This window comes from Agrilus planipennis, unplaced genomic scaffold (genome assembly GCF_000699045.2).
Source record: "Agrilus planipennis isolate EAB-ADULT unplaced genomic scaffold, Apla_2.0 scaffold25, whole genome shotgun sequence".
NCBI lineage: Eukaryota > Metazoa > Arthropoda > Insecta > Coleoptera > Buprestidae > Agrilus > Agrilus planipennis.
In genome coordinates this window covers 602,762-624,409 of record NW_020439112.1, presented here as the reverse complement: position 1 = coordinate 624,409, position 21,648 = coordinate 602,762, and the positions used below count along the sequence as shown (strand labels likewise).

General features: G+C 31.1%; 6 protein-coding genes across 8 annotated transcripts in view; 4 read left to right on the top strand and 2 right to left on the bottom strand.

Moving 5' to 3' along the window:
- Positions 1–1,071: 1,071 nt before the first annotated feature.
- LOC108739695 lies at positions 1,072–5,452 on the top strand. 2 transcript variants are annotated; one of them, XM_018473721.2, is made up of 7 exons: positions 1,072–2,107; positions 2,173–2,864; positions 2,923–3,201; positions 3,267–3,517; positions 3,795–3,875; positions 3,931–4,224; positions 4,462–4,710. In XM_018473721.2, the coding sequence occupies exons 1-7, from the start codon at positions 1,364–1,366 to the stop codon at positions 4,608–4,610; spliced, it is 2,490 nt and encodes an 829-aa protein (XP_018329223.1). In that variant the 5' UTR covers positions 1,072–1,363; the 3' UTR covers positions 4,611–4,710. The 2 variants fall into 2 exon arrangements, with proteins under 2 accessions (XP_018329223.1, XP_018329214.1); XM_018473712.2 differs by having other exon boundaries at positions 1,078–2,107; positions 3,931–4,220; positions 4,462–5,452.
- Positions 5,453–5,474: 22 nt separating this feature from the next.
- On the top strand, positions 5,475–6,745 carry LOC108739833 (calcium and integrin-binding protein 1-like). The gene is made up of 4 exons (XM_018473908.2): positions 5,475–6,026; positions 6,100–6,202; positions 6,267–6,536; positions 6,598–6,745. Exons 1-4 carry the CDS (start codon positions 5,935–5,937, stop codon positions 6,706–6,708), a joined length of 576 nt encoding a protein of 191 aa, XP_018329410.1. The 5' UTR covers positions 5,475–5,934; the 3' UTR covers positions 6,709–6,745.
- A 12-nt stretch (positions 6,746–6,757) lies between these two features.
- Positions 6,758–8,040, bottom strand: LOC108739824 (UPF0573 protein C2orf70 homolog). The gene is made up of 4 exons (XM_018473895.2): positions 7,783–8,040; positions 7,287–7,451; positions 7,095–7,204; positions 6,758–7,030 (listed from the first exon to the last, which is right to left on the bottom strand). Exons 1-4 carry the CDS (start codon positions 7,954–7,956, stop codon positions 6,877–6,879), a joined length of 603 nt encoding a protein of 200 aa, XP_018329397.1. The 5' UTR covers positions 7,957–8,040; the 3' UTR covers positions 6,758–6,876.
- A 63-nt stretch (positions 8,041–8,103) lies between these two features.
- Positions 8,104–12,628, top strand: LOC108738137 (protein tamozhennic). The gene is made up of 5 exons (XM_025977561.1): positions 8,104–8,441; positions 8,611–8,802; positions 8,853–9,052; positions 9,278–9,460; positions 9,723–12,628. The coding sequence occupies exons 2-5, from the start codon at positions 8,655–8,657 to the stop codon at positions 11,058–11,060; spliced, it is 1,869 nt and encodes a 622-aa protein (XP_025833346.1). The 5' UTR covers positions 8,104–8,441; positions 8,611–8,654; the 3' UTR covers positions 11,061–12,628.
- Positions 12,629–13,619: 991 nt separating this feature from the next.
- Positions 13,620–16,737, bottom strand: LOC108739163 (NF-kappa-B essential modulator). 2 transcript variants are annotated; one of them, XM_025977563.1, is made up of 10 exons: positions 16,631–16,737; positions 16,244–16,535; positions 16,039–16,156; positions 15,856–15,986; positions 15,392–15,799; positions 15,028–15,330; positions 14,900–14,971; positions 14,187–14,324; positions 14,013–14,121; positions 13,719–13,803 (listed from the first exon to the last, which is right to left on the bottom strand). In XM_025977563.1, exons 2-9 carry the CDS (start codon positions 16,508–16,510, stop codon positions 14,023–14,025), a joined length of 1,536 nt encoding a protein of 511 aa, XP_025833348.1. In that variant the 5' UTR covers positions 16,511–16,535; positions 16,631–16,737; the 3' UTR covers positions 13,719–13,803; positions 14,013–14,022. The 2 variants fall into 2 exon arrangements, with proteins under 2 accessions (XP_025833347.1, XP_025833348.1); XM_025977562.1 differs by lacking the exon at positions 14,013–14,121 and having other exon boundaries at positions 13,620–13,803.
- A 112-nt stretch (positions 16,738–16,849) lies between these two features.
- Positions 16,850–21,648, top strand: part of LOC108738129 — a 75,117-nt gene continuing 70,318 nt past the window's right edge. Inside the window, exon 1 of the mRNA XM_025977622.1 lies at positions 16,850–17,380. Coding sequence (XP_025833407.1) covers positions 17,309–17,380 — 72 coding nt within the window. The 5' untranslated portion in view covers positions 16,850–17,308. The remainder of the gene's footprint in view (positions 17,381–21,648) is intronic.

Sequence of the window (21,648 nt, the reverse complement as noted above, 5' to 3'; positions counted from 1 at the left end):
AGAAAACGGTTTGAACACAAAAAGCGCTCGTTAATTTTCGCTGAGATAGAAATTATCTACTGCACCATGAAAGGTAATAATTATGTAAAAAAGTACGTAGAATTTAATGGTGCCTTCAGATTTCGAGTGCGTCTTCAACTAAATCCGCTACTGAATTATTTACGGTTAAAATAGAGAAAACGGTCTGAACAAAAAAAAAGCGCTCGTTAATTTTCGGTGAGATAGAAATTATTTACTGTACCATAAAAGGTAATTATTTTGTATAAAAGTACGTAGAATTAAATTCTACTGAAGAGAATTTTACCGGAAGACAACAAATTTTTATGGAGAATTTTCTGCAGAGAATTAGTTTTAATAATAAGTGCACATTTCCCAGAATTTAGACTAATTCTCAGAATGAAATTCTTTTGAAATGCCAAAAGGTAGAAAGTTTATGTAATAGCATGTGTTTTCGTTAATAAAATGAAATTAAATAGCAATAACAATTTAAAGGTATAGTTCGCATGCAATATATCATTCCTAAAATTAAAGATCTTGGCATTCTAGGTTCATTATAAAAGAGTGCGGNTTATTTAAAAATAGTTAATTCATTATTTCAACGTATTATTTTGTGGTTTGTTCAAGAAGGGTGGTGAGTTTCGCATAAAAATGTTGCTATCGGTGGAAAATCGTTTTCTAATTTTCTTCATAATTAAATTATTAGTTTAACAGCAGCGTATGTTGGGTTGTCTATACACCTAAAGGTAACCATTACTGCACCGCCCAATTCATAATTCAAAAGTATGAAATTATCAAATACATGTATCTTCCAATAAACGAGAATAAGAATTTCATATAATTAGTGAAGTAATTAGTTATTAGATACTTTCAAAAGCTTTCAAAGTAGAGAGTGGTCAACCATTCTCTAAGGCAATGGCAAAGTTAAGAAAAAAATGGGGTATATTCAAAATACATATACGTTTTGCTCTGGTTTTCAGTTGTATCTAATACGTGATATAATCATTTTTGAGCAAAAAAAACTTTGAATTCAAATACCCTGTATATATTATTTCATAGATATGGAGTATCTGTACAGTAGAAATAGAAATTAGTTCACGTTCACGCTTGTTTACGTCAGAAAACAAACCGACCACAACCCAGTTTTGTGAACAGCTGGCTGATGTCGTTTTTTTGAAACGGTTGTCGGTTATGTCGTACTTGAGTTGTGTTTTTTCGCGCTAATAAATAAATTTGTTTCCTAAATTATGAATTAAAAGTTGTAATGTGTATTACTAATATTAAGTCAGTGCCTAAAAATTAATCAACTGTTTATTTAAATGATGAATACTTTTGAGTCTTAAAAAGATCTCATGTTAACCTTATTATGCAGGAAAGTAATAAAATAGCATATACAGGTCAAAATAGTCCTCCACTGTTGGGTTTTGACTGCAGAACAATAGAAGAAGGATCCAAACTAGTCAAATCCTGCAGACGATCTTTTATTAATTTTCAAAGTAGCCTTAAGCTATTTTGTAGTACACCTTTGGGTAGGGCAACATACCAAAAAGTTATGGAAACATCCTTTTCACGAAACTCTGAATATACTGAAAAAGGAACAAAAGGCCTTGCGCATTTCACATTAGATGGTGATAGTGGATATGTTTCCCACTTTCAAGAATCCAATTCTGGTTCGTGCATTGGAGGGTCTTCGGAGCCCAACAGTGTAACAAAAATGGTAGAAGATAATATATATATCAGTGAAGATGCTTTATTAGAAAGACCTGAAGTGTACAATATCAATTTTAATCAAGCAGGAAGTGAACAAGAAAACTTTGAAGAATACAGTCATCTTTTTTATTTGAATGATAGTGTTGTTGGCTCTTCTGGAGGCGGTAGTGAAAAGACTTGTTTAAGTGGACTTGAAAACGATTCTGATATTTCTAGTATTATCTACCCTATTGATAATATAGTAATTACAGGAAAAGACTGCAATTTAGATGCAAACTGTGAATTTGAGTCAAGAAACAAAATGATGAACGAAGTGGTTGACAATTCAAGTGTAAATAAATCAAATTTGAATTCGCCCATTATTAAGAAATTTAAAAAGTCATATTCATCACCCTTAAAGGTAAGTAATAATACTATTCAGTAAAGTAAGATTTTCCCTCCAATAATAATTACATTTTTTTCTAGAAAACTTCATCACCATTGAAAACTAAACAAAGCTATTCAGATGAAAATAAAGAAAACAATATAAACTATTTAAATCATTCCAATCAATTTAACAAAGATAAAGAGCACAGGACTGCAATTGAGAAAAATTCTGTTACTATTAAAAGGCCTTTGTTTGAAACAGAAAAGTTTAAAACTTATGAATCAGATTCTATAAATTTAAATAGTTCAGCTAACACATCTCATACCAAAAGTTTTGATAGTTCCTGTGTAAGTCCAGAACTGTTTTCAGATGATGAAACTACGAATGAGGTACAAAATTTTAAGGAAGTTGAAAAAAAAATTTCTGAAGAAATCTGTGTCAATAAAGATGATCAAATATTATTGAAAAGAACTCGGGATGCCTTAAAAGGCGTACTGCCACCTCCAAGTGTAACAATTATTCAAATCTCAACGGAAGAAATCCTCAATAAAATTTATACAAATAGCAATTTATTTTTTTCAAAAACAGAGATAAAAAATATTCAAGGTGCCAATAAAGTTGCTGCAGCTAATAATTCCGAATGCAATACATCTTCCAGTGGTAACGTTAATGATCTTACAAAAAATAAAAATGATACTCAGAGGAAGTCATTACTGGTTACATGTGATTTTCAATCTATTGATTCAGTAGAATGGCCAGAAATAGCAAAATACAGATTTCATGGTTTATTGTATGTAGATTTAAATGAAGCTATAGTATATTATTAATAATAATAATTTAAATTGTAGGTATAATAGGGCCAAATTTTCTGAAGAATTTGAACACTTATGTCAGAAATATGGAGAGAGATATGTAGGTGTAGAAACGCAGTCTACTTGCACCGTTTTCTCTAATGAAATATCAAGCCCTTCAAAAAGAAAATTAATTAAGGCGAGAAAAGTTGGAAAATCTCCAGGCAAAAGGCTAAGTCATCTGGCTAGAAGACGGATCACCTTTTCAAAAGATTCTCTCCATTCCAGCAACTCATTTATCGGTGCTAGATCAAGACAAATATTGATTGATGCCAGGTACACATTTGACTAATTAATTTTGAGGAAATATTGTGCACACTTAAATTTTTAATATTTATTAGAAAACAAGCAGTTCTTTCAAAAAGCCCCCAGAAGACTCCTCGGAAGACTCCCAGGAAAACGCCTAGAAAAAGTCCACGTAAAAGGAGGACGCCAAACAGTTCTATGAAGAAAAAGCGTCTTTCAGAACTTTTTTCGAGAACAAATTCAGAAGCGAGCACTTCGTACTGTAGTCCGAGCAAAAAATTGCCACTTAAAAGTCCTTGCGATTACTTTAATGGAAACAGTGAATCATCGTCGGTCCTTTCTACAGGTAAAAGTTATATTAAAATTATTTGCATTGCAGCTAATTATAACTTAATTAAGGAAATGAAGCATTACAGCAAATTGCAATTCAAAAGATTAACTAAAGTAAATTCCTTAGTACGTTAAATTAGGCTTTACAGTAATAGTTACATAGGCAGTCTAAATTGAAATAAAGTAAGAAATTTTAAAAATTTATAAAAATGTAACATTAATTAAATTTATGACATCAGTAGTATACAAATAGTTTTATTATAAAAATTAGCGCCTTAATATTAATCTCTTAGATTCATCATCGTCTACATCAAAACGTCGAACCCCTCGCAGAGTTCTATTTACGTCTCCCAAAAAAATGTCACCACAAAAAGGTAAAATTCTCATGTTACATTCGAAGTACTCACGACTAAGTTTTTATTACTTTAGGTCTGTCGAGTTTATATTCGAAAAAGAAATTAACGCCCAAGAGGGCATTATTTATGTCACCCGAGAAAGATAATAGCTGTGATAAAAAAAGAAAAAGAAGCGAAAATGAAAGTGATGAGAGTGAATTATTGATAAAAACCAAATTGCCAAGAAGTTTATCGTTTCCTGCTCAATGCTCCAGTAGCAGTACTGAAAACCCTAGAATTATTTCAAAGTTCAAAAGTTCTGGAAGTCTATCTTCTTCCAGTGTCCAGTCGCACAGCCAGGACCTTACTGAACATCGGAAGAAAGTAAGTAAATAATGTTTCTGTTTTCATTTTGCCCATCTCATCCTTCTCTTCCAACTTACCACCCATCGATTCCCACGATTATCAAACAGGCTGAAGACTAATTTGTTAAGAATTCAAACAATATTGTAGTTTATAATTTTTGTATTTTATTATTCATTTTTATAAGTTCACGTTGAGATCCAAAACCCTTGACACGTAAATAAATTAACAATAAGATAAATAAATTATCTATTGTTCCTAGAAACTTTTATGGGCGGTTTCGGAAGCTCTACGCTCTCAAACCATTTCGATGGTTCATCCACAATTCAAAGTTTTCGCTTCCGTGCTAGCTCGAGTTACTCGACGGCTTCTTCCCAATTTAAACACGTCAGCAACACGTCCGGAAGGTAGCACCAGTGAACTGATGTTACGAATAGCTAGACAACACGTGTTTGCTGTAACCAGAGGGAAAACAGTTGACGAGATATTACATGACGTGGAGAAGAATAAAGTAAAACAATCGAAACCAGTGGGATACGTGGGGCCCGAATGCTCCTCTAGGAGTAATAAAGAAAATTTACCCAAATCGAAACCAAGTACTAGTGGCGTTTTAACTCAGAATAATCAGTCAAGAAAGTCTTTTAGAGATGAAAAAGTGGAGAGAATTCGTAGAGCGATTAATTTTGGTGAATGTGAGAATGATGTGGAAAACAAAAGTAGCAATATCTGACTAGGGGCCAATGCCAGGACTGTAAACCCAATATTTCGATGTTTGAAAAGTATCAAAAGAACTTATATACATTTTAGATAAATAGTAATTGTACATAGTTGCAAACTTATTGTTTGTTTTCATTTGCATTAATTTTTCATATTTCTGAGTTTTCACATAAAATTTGAAGTTATTTATTAACTTCATAGTTGCTCATAGCTAAAATGAAGTGGTTTGTAAAAAGAATAGTGTAATTTATATGGTGATAAATATTTTCAGGCCAATACGTTTTATATAATTTCTTAATGTTTAGAAAAATTGGTAAATTTGTACTTTATTAAATATCAGAAATCTATAAAATATCTCATGTTTTGAGTTTACTTGAATAAGAAGGGGTTACTCGTTCTATTACATATTAATAATAAAATAATTATTAAATATTTGTACAGCGTTAAAATATTAGTTTATATTGTATTTTCTAAACAGTCCTGGCATTATCAAGCAACAATAATTTAGGCTATTTTTTAATATGCAAAAATTACGTTTAATTNCCATGTCAAAATATAAAAAGAAAGAGTATGAGTGCAATGAGTGTTAAATGATTTAAAGATGACATAAGTGGGTTGGTAACTGAGGGCAAGATGAAAGCGTATAGGGGATCTTTTGGGTAAAAGTACTGTAATTTAATTTGTATTTCATATGGACATTAAATATATTTAAATATTTTCAATAGCGTTGTTAAAATTGCAGTGAAAACCTTTCACCATCAAATTAAAACTAATCATGTTAATACGGAAACGTCGAAACTTCTGATAGTTCGGTTTTTATTGTGAAAGTAGGTATGCTATTTCCTACTTAAGTACGTGTATGTATTACAGCTCATAAATTAAATTGTGTAGGTGTATTACTCACTATATCTTTTATCGTAAGTGATAAGATAAGCCAATTCGAAATTTCTTTGTTTCTGATATTCGTTAGTATATTATTTATTTATTAAAAGGTGTAAAAGACATATTGTGAATAAAAATGGGTTCTTCAAATTCTGTACAAGGTATAACCGAATATTTATTAGACGAATATACAGAATTAACTTTTTTAACAAGAGCGGAAATTTTGTAGTAAGTACGCAATTTTTTTATAGCATCGTAGTATCCATTTGATTATAATATTTATTAATGCTACTTTGTTTAGTTTGTTTAAACAATTTAGAACCTTAGCTCCCAGAGAATTAGATATAGACATTTACCACCGAGTTCCTGTAAATTTTATTAAAGAACTGTGTCCACAACTCAAGGTTTGCCCAAAAGCAAATATATGAAAATAATTTTTAAGAAAGTAGGTATCCGTTTTACTTTTAGTATAATCCTTTTCGGGATCGAATATTTCGGGTATTTTCGTCATGTAAAGATGAAAAGTTTTCTTTTGAAGACTTATTGGACTTATATTCTGTAATGTCTGAAAATTGTCCGGATTCTGTTAAAGCAGCATGGGCTTTTAAAATATTAGATTTTGATGATGATGGAGAAGTTGGAGAGGAAGATTTATATACTGTTATCGATCGTCTAACGAAAGGTAATGATCCTGCAAGAGTCATCGATCCTAACGACAAGCATCACATAGTTTCAGTGGTAAATATGTTTTTTTTTTTTTTGATATAATGTACTTCAGTGAACATTTTTTGAGTTATAGATTTTAAAAGAGCTGGATCTACAATCCAATGGGTGCATTGGAAGATTAGAATTCGAACATGCTGTTGGAAAGATGTCTGAATTTCCCAGTTCATTTTCATTTAGAACTTAATAATTCTTTATTTATGCTAATAGCAATCATTTGGCATTTTTTTATTTTACACAAAAGAGACGTTTACATCCAAATATTAAAAATTACTTACAAACCAACAGTACCACATATAAATAAAAATCACAATTAGGTACAAAAATAGACATAATTTGCATATCTTGCATTAAATTATCTTTTATAACTTATATCACTACTTGGTGCAAATCTACCAGTGAGTGCTCTGGCCGGCAAGGGTGGGGCCCTGAAGCTTCTTTCCAGTGTCAGTGGTAACACTGCAGGATCTTTGTATTTAACATAATATTGCGGAGATTTCAAGTACCTTCTACAAAAATTAATCATATAAATTAAAAATTTTTATCAGTTAATCGTTTTCTAAGTATACGCACGTTGTGGGGTCGGATGGGCATTGGTACCTAAAGTCTGCCGTTCTAAAGTAATCGTACGGATGTAATCTTCCGGTATGATCTTTATATTGATCCCTATGTAACTGCGTTAGCTTAAAAATGCATATTAATCGTACAAATTGCTAAACTTTAACGATGGTAAATTATAAGTTTGTTATTTTAAAAACTGTTTACCTTATAAAAATCGTTTATTTCCTGCTGTCTACCTAAATTGACCACTGTGACTGGCGAAGGGGGCATATTTAACATTTTCGCCCAATTTGTACTTTTACCACCCACAGCTATATCAGGTCGAGGACTATAAGGTGTTTTTGTCAAACCCCATTCATATGGGGGCATCTATAATAAAATGAACTGAATCTAATACTAGCAGTTCGAAAGTAGTATCAGTTCTACATTCATTAAAAAAGCCCGGCACAGTTCATGAATGCGAACTAAAACGTGCGTCATAAAAATACATGTATTTTCGTGAAATTTTTGTTTGAAAAAGTTTGAATTTAAGTCTCGCAAGTATCGTGAGTGCTATCAAATGAAAGGTATATGAGAGTACACTATATACTTAAATGATTTGATATTATCTGTTCTATTCTGTACTAATATTACCAAGGGTTGAAATTTGTTGTTCGTTATTCGGGATAAAATCATTGCATATTACTTAACCAGTTCTTACTTGAAATTTGCTAAGATTTTCATTTCGATAGTTTTGAAAGTAACTAATATTGGCAGATTCCGAAAGACTCCCGTATCCATTTTTAATAGGTGGATGAGCACCCATAAAAGCTGGTTGAATGGAAGGCGGGTAATATGTTGCTTTCATATCAGATAAATTAGGATCTCCACCCATGATTAACTTTTTATATGTATATTTTTAAACAAACAAAAAATTTGGACTTCAATTTTGACATCAAACAAAAATAAAATAATTGCCGCACAGTATACTAGCTACAATATAAAATAATAGTTACAAAAAATTAGTGGGGCTGTAAAAAAAGTAAAATAATGATATAATTATTACATATTTTGGATGAGATAAATATTTAAATCAGTCGGAAAACCAATTTTTATTATGCAATACGGGTTAACTAAGGAGTAATTTGGGTTGCCTAACCTAAATCAATGGTAAACACTTGTGTCAGTGAATAATGTAATATTTTATATTCGTTCAATATAATTATTATGATTTAATTTTATTAATTATAGTGTATTAATTGAATAATTATATGTAAAACTGTGCAGTATTGTGTCGTTTTTGATTGTTAGAAAATTACAACTTTGCTTCTATGCAGGCAATTGTAATAGTGAAATGTCCTTTTGACACTATAAAATAAGGTAATTCTACAACTTATTCCTTTATCTATTCCAATCAAATAATTAAAAAATTACATTTGTTAATATAAAAAAAAATAGTAGTATTATGATCATTATTATTATTATATCATAAAAACCAGACTTATAAAATAATAATTTTTGTAATCTAACCTCAATTTTACCATTTCAGATAATTTATAAACTCTTATATTTTGAAGAAATTAATAAATATAAATGACCATTAACGCTGATATGGTTATGGATATTTACTACGCTCAAGACAAACTGCAAGAATTATGGCAAACAATAAGTTTACAACATTTAAGCTATTTAGAAATGGAGGAAACTCCAGAAAAATTAGAGCAAAGAAATAAACTAGAAGGTACATAAATACATCATTTTTAAAAAAATTCTAGCAAAAACTATTTTCAGAATACGTCAAAGAATATCTCTATTTAGCCCCACATAATAAAAAGTTTCTGTTACAAGAAACTGCCCAAGTACTGCATAGATCGGCAAATACAAAAAAAGATTTCAGTGGTTACAGGGCAGCTTTAGGATGGTCAGCAATTGGAATATATGCTGCCAATCTTTTAGCTCAACCTTGGAGGAAGGAATACAAAAGAATTAAGGTAATTGTCTAATTTCACTAATTATTCGTAAGTATGCAGTCCCATAAGTGTTTGTATTTTAATATTGGTTATTTTGGAATTGTGTTTTAGCTTGCTTAAATGTTCCTCAAAATTACATATTAATTTACCAACTTTTGAAATTACTCCCTAAATGACATTAAGTAAAAATTTTACTAATTTGAGTTAGTTTTGTTACATACTTATTCACACTACTTTCTATAATAGATGTATTCTGGATTTTATAAACATCAAATTGAAGCAAATTTAGTGGGTGCTGAAATTATGTTTGAAGCAATGGGCTACAAATATGATAGGAACTGCTCTATTCTTCTAATGGATGGACCTGTTTGTCCAGACAGGCTAATAAATGTTTCCCAGGATTCTCTTATTGCATATGTGGAGTGCCAGGTACATACATTTACATTAATTGATTTGTACTGCTTAGTATGAATATATAACCTTCCACATTTTAAAAGTAATTATAAATTATGCGCCATGTCAACCATACTTACGAGTTTCCAATAAAGAATTTTTGTAGTTCTCCTTATAAAGGAGTTAAAGAAGAGCTACACTCAAATGTACACCCTGTAGAACAGAAAATAGTTTTTTACTTATTTTCTAAATTGGTCTTTTTTAAATATAAATTAGGTAAATTGTACCTAATTTTCAGATTTTAAAGACTATATGGGAAGAAGTTTCTGCCAGTTATAAAATTTCGTGGTTAGAAGTTCTTGAGTTTCGAGAAACGCATCTGTGCAATCCAAAACAGTCAGTTTTGGCTTTGACCTATCGATACCATGAAAAACAATATCTGCAGCACACTCGCAGTTATTCGCAAGGAGCTGATCCCTTCTCTAACATGGGTGCTCGATACTCACCTCCAGTTACGAACGTCTATCCAACAGTTACTACTAACCATTCTTTTCCTCCAACTATACATACCCATTTACCACCCCAAGTATTACCTGTGCCGTCATCCGCCCAATATATGTACGGCACAAACGGCTATTTTGCGAATAACTATCCGACTTATGCCCCAATTCTTCCTGCACAGCATTATCCTTGCAATTTCCCAATTACCTGCACACAATCCTTGTCCAAACCTTGTCATACAAACAATAATAACTACTGTTGTTTAAATGGATATGCAGTGGGTATTCCTCAAGATTACAATACGCAGTCTATACCGACCGCCCAACTGGTAGATATCGATCCTCGTAACATATACGATGTCCCAGACGGAAGACCGAGACCTGTTAGTACACCACAAACAAATTTTGTACAACAGCCAAATTTATATAGAGACAGTGCAAGAAATAGCATTCAAGTAAATTCAGACAAAGAAGAGGTTCCCCCAGGAAACATCGAAAGTTGGGATTATGTGTACCGAAATTTGGAAAGCCAAGGTTACTCAAAAGACTTAGGGGAAAGGGGCGATCTGCTAACTAGTACTTTAGAAACAAAGAAACTCAAAAACATGGGGAAAAAAACTGGTTTAGAGGAGACTTTTAGTAACCTCAGTGTAAAGAGAACTGTGAACAAACCAAGGGAAACAGAAAGGCTGGAGGGTCTGAAGCGTGAAACGGAAAAACTGAAAGCTAATGTTAGCACAGTTCCTAAAGTGGAAAGTCCGCCTCGAAAAACTAGTATTAGTAAAATTAGTTCTAGCTTGCAAGAAGCTTTGAACAAAAAGAGTGACAATTTGAAGTCGAAAACCCTCAATGTTAAAAAACCAAAGAATAAGGAGAATAAAGACAAAGAAGATAAATGTGATGGTAAATTAACAGAAATGGAAAAGAGAACGCAATGGGAATGCAGTGCGTGTACATTTTTAAACAAAGATGGAGTAGACATTTGTGAAATTTGTGGTAAAAGTAAAAAAACCATGGAAGAAGTAATGGAAATAGGAGGGTCGGAATGTCCCAAGTGTACATTGGTAAATCCAAAAAATATAAATTTTTGTAAAGCCTGCAATCACAGTTTGGCAAACTCGCCAACTTATATTTGAAATAATTCATATTATTTAATGTTAGGGGTTGTTTTTGCTTAAAAAAAAAGTTTTTGCAATTAGCGAGGGCTTTCATAATAATATTAGGACTAAACGTGATATTAACCTTCATTAAGCTTAATAACTTTCTATTCCTGTACATTTTGTACAAAGTAATGACTACTGAAATTGAGAAGTATTTATATTTATATATGAATGTCTGTTTCAAAAATTATTTAACTTAAAAGCAATCTGTAGTTCAGAAATGATTACTCAAGTCTGTTGCTTTACCTGTAAATTACTATTTTGTCAAAAACACTTATTTTATGTACATCCTAATTTCAATCTGATATGAATTTTGCAGTTGTTTTTCTTAAAGAAAACAAAAATAGTAAAATAAATAAAGTAATTTAATGCAAAGTTCATTTCACATTAAATGTTCTTGAAATTAATCCCGATAAAGATTTTCTTTGTCTACAAGGTGATTTACCTACAGTTGAGTACTTTTTGTTAATAATAATTTTAAACTGTATACACTCTTTATAGTAGTTGTTTTCATTGCTGGTATGAAATATATATTTTTAAGTATATGTATATATTGTGTTTGGTGATAATTTTTCTGTATGTTATTACAGTTTTATTTATTTATGTTCACTTCCGCAAAAAAATCAATGTAAGTGAGTCACCTTTTATATATTATAAAGAATTATAATAACGAAGAAGGCTCGATATTTAGGCTTGATGACCCTGGTCCAGTATTAGTTTTCTACCTTCGGTGAAGACACTGATTGAATCGTTTATGTGACGTTTCGTCAGCTGCTGTTTGGCATCCTCAAAGAACGTAGAAAAGGCGTAAAATCCTTTGCTGCTCAGACAAGGCACAATCGCTACTTCCCTTAGGATAACAGCCTTAGCAACTAAACGGTTGAACGACTTCATCTGTGGAAAAATCAGTCCATGTATCATGGTCATCGAGCCTTCTTCAAATATCGCCGGCCTTGAAAACCTTAGCCTTTTTAATAATAATAATGGTTCTTATTCCACTTTCGAGTTTTGTAAAGTTTATTTGATTATCTGAGACGTAGAAATAATATTCTAATTGTTACTGTTTGACTGTTACTTTGTTCAGAAAGTTTATTATATAGAGCTTTACACTATTGCAAATGTAATATTTGTTATAGACTATGCTGAATATTTTTCAAAATTGTTGTAGTATTTTATTTATCCTCCAACGAAAACTTAGGTTTTTTAGTTTTGCCTTTATTCAATTGTGTACATTGAATAAGCATTTCATCGAGATTTATTTTTAATTTCGGATTGTAATGTTATTGTGAATTTTTAATGTTTTAAGTCTTCTCTGCTAACAAATATTAAGTTCTCTGTTTCTCATTGAAGAAAATGGTTTTTATTTTGTATTGAATTGCAGTGAGTATTAATATTATCCAATTGATTGATTTAGTATTTATTTTGTAGAACTTTTTATCGTATCAATTTGTTTTAATGTTTTATTCTTACAAGGTTCATATTTGTAGAAATGATCTAGTTTTAGTAAAAAAATAAACCACTCAATTTATAATGACATTATTTTAATTGGTTTGTTTATATTTAATGAATTCATTTGAGAATTAAAGTATATAATATTTGTACTCATTAATTTTAAGTCGTTAATGAACTCATTAAATTTAAATTGGCCTCCACTTTAACAAAAAATATCTTTTATTTGTCTTTTATACTTTTAAGGATCCTCAGAATGAAGCAAAATTCCGCTTCATTGTACCTATATGTTAACATCAACAGACTCAGTGCGACAGTACAACGTTTTTTTATCAGGGATGCTACATGTACACGAAACTGTATAATAGTAGCCCTAACCGAAAAGTTTACCGAGTTTGTGTGAAGGTATTTTATCCTGTATAATTTGGAGAATGAAAATTGTAAAAGTCTAAGAGAAAGATCGAAGTTTAGACGGAAATAGAGTCAGAATTAGGAAGAAACGGTAAGTTTTATATATTTAATTTACCCTTTTTTTAATCGAAAATAACTGTTCGAAATTTGATATAATAACGCGCCAATGTACGTCGTACGTATATTGTATACCGTTTTCATAACGAAAAAATCGAATATGTAATACCGTACCGCTTGCCAACGTTTTGCTGATGTTTCTCGTAGGTATAGGGGATCTTTCGAGTTAAATATGAAACTTCTGTTGGAATAATGTTTCTACAATTTATGACAGGGTGATTATTAAAGAATACAAGAAAAATTATCAGAATAAACTTTATTTGTTTAATATGTTACATAAAACCACAAAAATGTGAACAATCACATTTGAGTCAACTATATTAATTAACAAATTAATAATTTTTATAATACACAAATTATATTATGACACAATATTGCAAATAATAATTGAATATCACCATAAACTCCTAAAAACTAATACAACTGTAAACTTCAAAATCTAATTATTATTGTGTTATTTTCTTCGTTTAAGTTCTAAAAGAAGAAAATAGCATAATCATAATGTTCAAAAATTTAAAGGCATATTTCAGTTATATTGACTTAAAAGAAAAAGTATGCTACTATAGACCAATTTTCTTTCTTATTGAATAATACAATTCTATTATGTGAATACAATAAAATAAGGTAGAATAATTTATGGAAGTTGGTCGTCCAATTCTATACATCTGTACACATGGCTTTCCAAGGCTGGATAATCTCTAACCTTGAGAAAACACTTTGGGCAGACATATTTATACAGTTCCTGAAAGAAAATAATATTTTAGTATAATATAATAAACACTAGATGTTACTCCTACTAGCAAAGATTTTATTAAACAAATAAAGCAGATCTGTTGTTTACAATTATGCGTGTTATGAACTTAATGTGGTTTTGTGTAAAGGAATAAATAGCATCAACAGTGTTAATAAAAAACACCTGCATATCTGAAAAACCAAACACAAAAATCTCACCCTTTTTTTTTTAGTCTTTCAGACAACATTGCATGTGTTCTTCAATAAGTTTATATGACCTAAAAGTTGTACTGCATAATGGACACATGTACCGCAGCGGTGGCGGAGACTTAAAAAAATTAAAATTGTCCGTTCTGAACAATGAAATTTTGTAATAAAATGTAAAATACTTACATCTTGGGGTGCAGACGGAGTTGAAGTGGCGCCTCTTGCATCATCTTCAACAACAACAAAAGCACCATTTCTTAATCGTTCAACTTCTTCTAGTAATTGCTGATTTCTTCTCTGAAGATGGCGCAAATCATCAGCTAACTGCTCTTTTTCTTCTTTCAAGTTGTTCTTTTGATGGCGTTCAGCTTCAAAATCGGCTTTATATAAATCCAACTAGAATAAAGGATAATTAACTACTAGCAAATTACTATAAAATAAAACTGTCATACTTGTGTTCGTAATGCAGCAACAGTATTTATGTTCACTTCCGCAAAAAAATCAATGTAAGTGAGTCACCTTTTATATATTATAAAGAATTATAATAACGAAGAAGGCTCGATATTTAGGCTTGATGACCCTGGTCCAGTATTAGTTTTCTACCTTCGGTGAAGACACTGATTGAATCGTTTATGTGACGTTTCGTCAGCTGCTGTTTGGCATCCTCAAAGAACGTAGAAAAGGCGTAAAATCCTTTGCTGCTCAGACAAGGCACAATCGCTACTTCCCTTAGGATAACAGCCTTAGCAACTAAACGGTTGAACGACTTCATCTGTGGAAAAATCAGTCCATGTATCATGGTCATCGAGCCTTCTTCAAATATCGCCGGCCTTGAAAACCTTAGCCTTTTTAATAATAATAATGGTTCTTATTCCACTTTCGAGTTTTGTAANAGCTAACTGCTCTTTTTCTTCTTTCAAGTTGTTCTTTTGATGGCGTTCAGCTTCAAAATCGGCTTTATATAAATCCAACTAGAATAAAGGATAATTAACTACTAGCAAATTACTATAAAATAAAACTGTCATACTTGTGTTCGTAATGCAGCAACAGTATCATCATCTGTTGTTTTTTGTTTCAGAGTTGCTTCTAAGCTTTGTATTTCTTCTTGTTTGCTAGTGATGGTGTCCAAATCTTGTTTTCTCAACAGTTCTAACTTTGTAATGTGCATCTGAGCAGCTGTTAACTGCTCCACAACTTTTGAATTCATCTCTTCTCTTGATTTATCATGTATGTGTTGATTTAATTTATCCTGAAGACTTTTATTCTCTTCTAATAACTTATTCACAGTTACTGATTGATTTCGTGTTTGTGTATCAATGTCATGTCTTAACTAAAAAAAATATAAGCACAAAATCTAGTTGAGATATCAAAATAAAATGTATTTTAGCTACCTTTTCAGCTTGAGCAACTGCTTCATCAAGTTCTCTTTTTATACTGTTGATAGTAAGTTCCATAACTTCATTCTTCCTTTTTAGTTCCTCATTTTCTGCTTGAACTTGATCAAGTTGTGCTTCAAGGCAAGTTACTTTCTTTTGGGTCATTTCTATTTCAAATTGCTTCACATTTTCAAAGCTACTTTTTATTAATTCAACTTCTTGCTTCTCACAATTCTGTTTGGAGTTTTCATTCAGTTTTTCTTTTTCTAATTTTGCAATTTCTTGCTTTAATTTTTCAAGTTCAAGAACGAGCTCAGCGTTCTTCTGACTTAAATCATCTTGCTTCATCTCAGTGGTTTGTTTAGTATTTTGATCATCAGAATTTTGCAAGGCAACTGTGAGTCTAGCATTTTCTAACTTAAGCTATAAATACAGAAGGATTTAAATAACTTGGACCTTTAATACCACTTTACTTTTACCTTCTCAATATATTGTTTTGTTTCTGCAAATCTCTCTTTGTGTGATTCATGTACTTTAAGAACTTCTTCCTGCCATAGAACTAGTGTCTCATACTTCTTTTTCATTGCCAAATTATTTTGGTGGAGAGTTTCTGAAACAACAAAATTAAACACTATTGCTATGTAAAATTATTAATATTAAACCTTTTAGTTTCATGTTTTCTTCAATAAGGTCGTCAATTTTATGCTGAATTTCATCTGGACTTAAATCTGTTGATATGGATGGAGGCATACTAATTGGTTCTTCATTCTGCATTATCACCTGGAAAACCACAAAAAAGATATTTTTAGAACTAAGTTAATATTTATCTATAACCAGATACAACATGAAACTTAGAAACTAACTTACACTTTCAGAAGGTTTTTCAATCTTTGTTATTGTTGCTAATTCTGAATTTTCCTTATTTTTCTCCTCTATAGACTTTAGCATAGTGCTTGCTAGTTCCAGGGATTCCCGTATAACATCAGCTTCCAAAAATATTTCTTCTCCAATTTCGTTAGGTGGTATAGATTTACTCAGAACAACAAATGATTCTTCATCATCTGATTCAGAAGACATATAGCATCCCTTAGATAGAATTTGTTTGTGATTTTCTTCTACTACACTTGAAGCCATTGTAGGTTATTAACTTTAATTTGACCTTAAATTACAGAAAACGGAAATTAATCGACAAACTTTACTAAAAGGATAATTAACTATATGTGAATGTTTAATATTTAATTGTATGATTCATACCAATTTGATGATTGCACCACTTCTACACGAAAAATACTTTTGATAAGTGAAAATGTCACACGGATGTCAATATCATATTATTATAAACATAAAACAATGCAGTTTTCTATTCCCTTATGTCATCGTAGTGTCGTTGTACATTAGTAGATGGCGACGCAAGCTTGAAATCGGAATATTCTTGAAAGAAGTCGGGGAGATGTGTTTCGGTTCTGTTTCAGGACAATGCACATTTTAGCCTGGTTAGCTTGCGTAGTTGTGTAGGTTTATGGCTGTAGTTGTACAGTGCAGCTGCGTTTGTGGTTTGTATATTGTATGCAAAACGAGGTTCGGTGTACTACTCGCAAGTGACATTCGTATATTGTAAATTAGAAAAATTAACTATTACTCAATTAAAATACAATTCTAATAATTCGATATAGTGAGAGTGGTCGAATTAGTAAAAACATTAACTCATGATTTCTTTAGAAAAAGTATATATTGAATTTGTAAGACGTTTTTGTGTTCATTTACATGGCAAGTGTTTCAGGAGTGTAAGTGTGCTTTTGTGAAGTGTTTTTCGTGAATTAATTATAATTCATATTTACATTCGCGATATATACAATAAGGAAATATATACGTAGTTCAAGAGCTTTAAAGGTATTGGTTTGGATGTGCGAAAATACTTGATTTCATTGAAAAATGGATGGCACTAAAGAAAGAGAGACTGAGGCGTTTGGGGGTATATTTCAACAAATTATCCAGGATATGAAGGTAAGCTCTGATTTAGGTTAGAAAGAAATAGAAAGGTTTTGTCGGTATTACGGGAATACAAATTTTAATATAATAATTTATAAAATGTTTTTTGTATATATATATATAGGTACATGGCATCATATTTATCGAATCTATGTATAATAGGTACCTACTTGTCTAGTAAAAAGTAATATTGAAATCTTACTGCAGATTTATTACAATATTAAAACCAAATATTAAATTCAGTCCCTATCATGGTTAATAAGTATGCGTCTGTAATTAATTGGGCATTGCTGGTTTATAATCATCTGATAATAATATTGTTTATGCAATGAAGGAAAACATTAATTGATATGTATAATTACCTTTTATTTATTTATTAAAAACACTTCATCAAAAGTAAGGTAAAACAATACAATTTTTTTCGTAGTAGAAGTAAAGTAAAAGTACGTGATTGAGGTACTTACCGGATATAAGATACGTACTACATATTGTATTACTTAAATTCAAATTCATTTATATTTTACATGTAGATAAGATTAAAAGTATGATAAGTACTTAGGTACATACCTATATGTCCTATCAACAATCCTACGTTATTTACCTATACCTATTACAAATAAAACTATGACTGCTATCAATTTATCAATTGCCCAACTATTATTTGTAGGTGCCTACATTTAATGGTTAATTGTAAAACAAATACGTAGCAAAAAAAAAATTAATAAAAAGATCTTGATTTCAAAATTACTGGTACACTATAAGAATTGACGGTATAATAGGTATCTATAAGCATACCTATTAATTTAAAAGTTTTTAATTAACATGTCTGCCTGTCTGTTATAAATCTTACAAGTCTTATTAATACTAACAGTAATAATAATATGTCGTACGTTTAGTGTCAAAATTTTATAATTTTTCGTAAGAAGACAAAATGTTACTTCAAATGTCTTCTTTTTAAAGAAAACATTGTGGCAATTTGAAATACACAAAAGTATCAGTAACGGAGGCCATAAAAATGAGAAGGATTTCCGTTAGAGTCACATTCCTTTGATACTTGTTCTAATCCAAACACTAGACTTTTCATACTTGCTTAAACCCTTCTTTAAGGTATTAGAACCTTTTTGCGAAAGGATAACTGTATACAGGTACGGCGAAACCTCCACCGAACATAGAAATTGTACAATTCTTTGTCATTTTGCTTTTTTCGTGCCTAACAAAAATTATCTCCTGCTTCTGTGAAACCTACACTTTAAGAAAAGTTACAAAAAAAATTCGAAAATTTTATCCCTTATGTAGTAAACGGATTCTATCACCCCTTTCATGTTGTGACTATTAAGTCGTATAAGACTTTTAAGTATCATTCACATTAATTCAGAATTTATTGTTCTCAAGTAAAACAGACGAACGTCTGTTTTTTTCAAGAGAGTAATTTGTTCCGTAATAATAAGTCTGAAGTGTCCTATCCCAGGCCTTAATTACTAATTAACTGACTTAGATTGTGTACACTTGTTCAATGGAGATGTATTGTCCTTAGGTAGTACTATATTTATGTATATAGAAATTGTAGAAATACTTTTATTTGTGCCCTCTTTTGTTTGTTCAAATACTAACATCATTTTAAAAATAATTAGACAATTCTCTTTACTTCTTAAAACAGGCGTTGGTTATTCTAATAGTAGGGTAATAAGATTGATATAAAACAATCCTTTAAGAAAATGAAAACGAGATAAGCTCAATGTGGAAAAGCATCTAGTTCAAATTTTAGCTATAGGTAATAGTGTAATATTTATGATTTATTTCTTGAATAGGTACTTTTTTTGATATTGTTTAAGTTGAAACAATAACAATAATTATGAAGAAATTAAATTTATGCTTGATTGATAATCTTACGATTTTCGCACACTTGGTATTAATTCACGTAATTATAAGGTCAACATTTTTATAATGAATGTCACCGAGTCGTTGCACTGTAGTGCGATGTATCGTTTTGCGTGTTGTAATAAATTATTAGCAGTGTATTATACTTAACAATGGTAGAGGTAATTTAGAATAACATGACATGACTCGGTGACAAAATTTTGCCCTTTTACCGATAACTGTATTTCTACCTTTTAAAAACATTTGACGGTAAGTGTATCTGGAGCTTCATTTCTAGTTGTATGTCATGGCCAAAATCAGTAGAATAACAATAATATTAGTGCGATAAGGCCCGCCTCCAGCACATCTGAAAGTTCATGTCATTTTAAACTACCTGTACGTCTTCGCACTTTTTACTTCACAGCAAATAATAAAAGGTGCAGAGTAATCAACTCATTTGGTACGTAGTACCTAGTAGAAAGTAGCCGATTTGTCTGACAAAACTAACGGTATAAGGGTTTTTTTTTTGTTCAACATCAACGTATCATTTGACCATTTTCACAATTACTACGTAGTAAAGCGTGATAATCCAAAATAGGCGAACCGGAATGAATTCGTAACTGATGCTTGTAGACTGATCGTCTTTTTTTTAATTTGTTCATTCAGTGGCGTCTGGTGCATAAGGTCACAAGGAGCATGTGCCCTTACCTACGAGAAAAATATTTTTTAGGGAAGAATAATGAAACGCTAAACTTGCTTTGCTAAATACTTTTATTATGGTAGTATAAACTGATATATTGAAAAGCATAAATACTATGTTTAACTTCTGCAGCAGGACAACCAATTATTTCGCTTATTTCAAGTGTTTTAAATTTAAAATAACAATTGATACTTTGTTGATGTTTTTTCTGAACATTTATTTAATCTACAACTTTATAAATCACAAACTAATTCCAACAAGTTATTGTGTGTTCTCATTAACGCGTCATAAATTCAGTTTGACAGGTAGATTCCTTCCTAAGGCCCTTGCCAAACAAATGAAATGCTATAGTTACCAACAAATGCCAATAGATGGCGTAAAGCCGCTCATAACTTGATATAACTGTTTTCCTTGGTCCTGCATTATCTACCATAAATCCATTAGTTATATGAGTTGAACGGATTCAGAAGGACCATTTCACTCACCTTCCAAAGAGTGGTCCACGCCCATAATGAAATTATATCTTTACAATTACAATGCAAAATGCGATTCTCTTAATATAGGTAATATGTACATGTATCTGTGTGGAACAGCAACAACTCATCATTTTTATTGTGGAGAAAGTTTTTCGCGGCCAATTCATTGTAGAAAATTATTTTTATTTTCTGAACGTTGATCGCCCACACTTTTACTTGTCGGTTGAACAATCCCGTGCTTTGGTCCTTATCGATTATTTATGGATTAACACAGCTTTTGCGGATCTCATTAGCGTGATTTAAATTGATGAATATTCTGACAATACATCGGAAGAGGTGCCAGTAACATTATCATTAATCAGCTATTACCTATAACAAAACGTCTATTGAATAAGTACTTTCAAGTTCCAAACTTAGAAATCTTATTTTAAGGAGAATGGGGTTTCTTAATATTATGTAAAAGGATTCGCGCAAATTCCAAAAATATATAACGAAAATTTGACCAAAATCTACACTTGAATTCAGAAAACAAAATATTTTTAATTCCCAATAATATAATAGCTACTTCACTTTTAAATAAACAAGTATGGTAAGTATAATATTTCTAATCAATTTATGTATCAATCGGACTAATGCTGCTGCCAACTTTTCAGTTTACGTAAAATCGTGAGGTAACGCAAACCTTAATCTCCAGTCCCCTCCACGTCACACGACTAGGCTGGACCCCCCTCACCCATAAATTGCGTTACGTATTTTGTAGAAACTCCTTATCATTGATTTACGAAATAAAAAGGTTTATAGTAACAGTTTGGTTTTTAGGGTTCCGTACGTCCGGATGAAAAACGGAACCCTTATAGTATCAGTGATGTCTGTCACAGTCAATTTGATCCGAATTTCTGTGACCCAGACACGGACGCATAACGTAGATAAATAAGTTAATTTTGAACATGGGTGTCATTTTTTGAGGGGCCAATTATAGGACATTAGTGTCCGACCGAAACCGAAACCGAATTTCGGCAACGGTCTCAGTTTCGGCTGAAACCGAAACCGAAGCTTCCTCATAAGGATCATGTTTTGAGAGAAAAATAAAGAAAACGTTATTATAATCAGTCAGTTTTATTTTTTTATCTTTAAATCACATAGCTCTGCAGTCTTTGACATTTTCACTTATTGATAATCAAATCAAAATCAACATAACAACCCCTCATTTAAGGAAATACTTTAATTGCGCCTTAAAAATACTTAAAATA

Bases quoted from the DNA above. Each gene is read 5' to 3' on its own strand.
- LOC108739824 (XM_018473895.2), bottom strand. From the start codon at position 7,956: ATGGGTGGAGATCCTAATTTATCTGATATGAAAGCAACATATTACCCG. The intron at 7,205-7,286 runs GTAAACAGTTTT...TGCATTTTTAAG, and splicing joins AAATAAACGATTTTTATAAG to CTAACGCAGTTACATAGGGA. The intron at 7,031-7,094 runs GTGCGTATACTT...TAATTTTTGTAG, and splicing joins TGCCCATCCGACCCCACAAC to AAGGTACTTGAAATCTCCGC.
- LOC108739163 (XM_025977562.1), bottom strand. From the start codon at position 16,510: ATGGCTTCAAGTGTAGTAGAAGAAAATCACAAACAAATTCTATCTAAG. The intron at 16,157-16,243 runs GTAAGTTAGTTT...GTGGTTTTCCAG, and splicing joins TTGAAAAACCTTCTGAAAGT to GTGATAATGCAGAATGAAGA. The intron at 13,804-14,186 runs GTAAGTATTTTA...ATTTTCTTTCAG, and splicing joins CTCCGTCTGCACCCCAAGAT to GAACTGTATAAATATGTCTG.
- LOC108739833 (XM_018473908.2), top strand. From the start codon at position 5,935: ATGGGTTCTTCAAATTCTGTACAAGGTATAACCGAATATTTATTAGAC. The intron at 6,027-6,099 runs GTAAGTACGCAA...TACTTTGTTTAG, and splicing joins ACAAGAGCGGAAATTTTGTA to TTTGTTTAAACAATTTAGAA. The intron at 6,537-6,597 runs GTAAATATGTTT...TTTGAGTTATAG, and splicing joins AGCATCACATAGTTTCAGTG to ATTTTAAAAGAGCTGGATCT.
- LOC108739695 (XM_018473712.2), top strand. From the start codon at position 1,364: ATGCAGGAAAGTAATAAAATAGCATATACAGGTCAAAATAGTCCTCCA. The intron at 2,865-2,922 runs GTATGTAGATTT...TTTAAATTGTAG, and splicing joins TACAGATTTCATGGTTTATT to GTATAATAGGGCCAAATTTT. The intron at 3,518-3,794 runs GTAAAAGTTATA...TTAATCTCTTAG, and splicing joins ATCGTCGGTCCTTTCTACAG to ATTCATCATCGTCTACATCA.
- LOC108738137 (XM_025977561.1), top strand. From the start codon at position 8,655: ATGACCATTAACGCTGATATGGTTATGGATATTTACTACGCTCAAGAC. The intron at 8,803-8,852 runs GTACATAAATAC...AACTATTTTCAG, and splicing joins GCAAAGAAATAAACTAGAAG to AATACGTCAAAGAATATCTC. The intron at 9,461-9,722 runs GTACATACATTT...CCTAATTTTCAG, and splicing joins TTGCATATGTGGAGTGCCAG to ATTTTAAAGACTATATGGGA.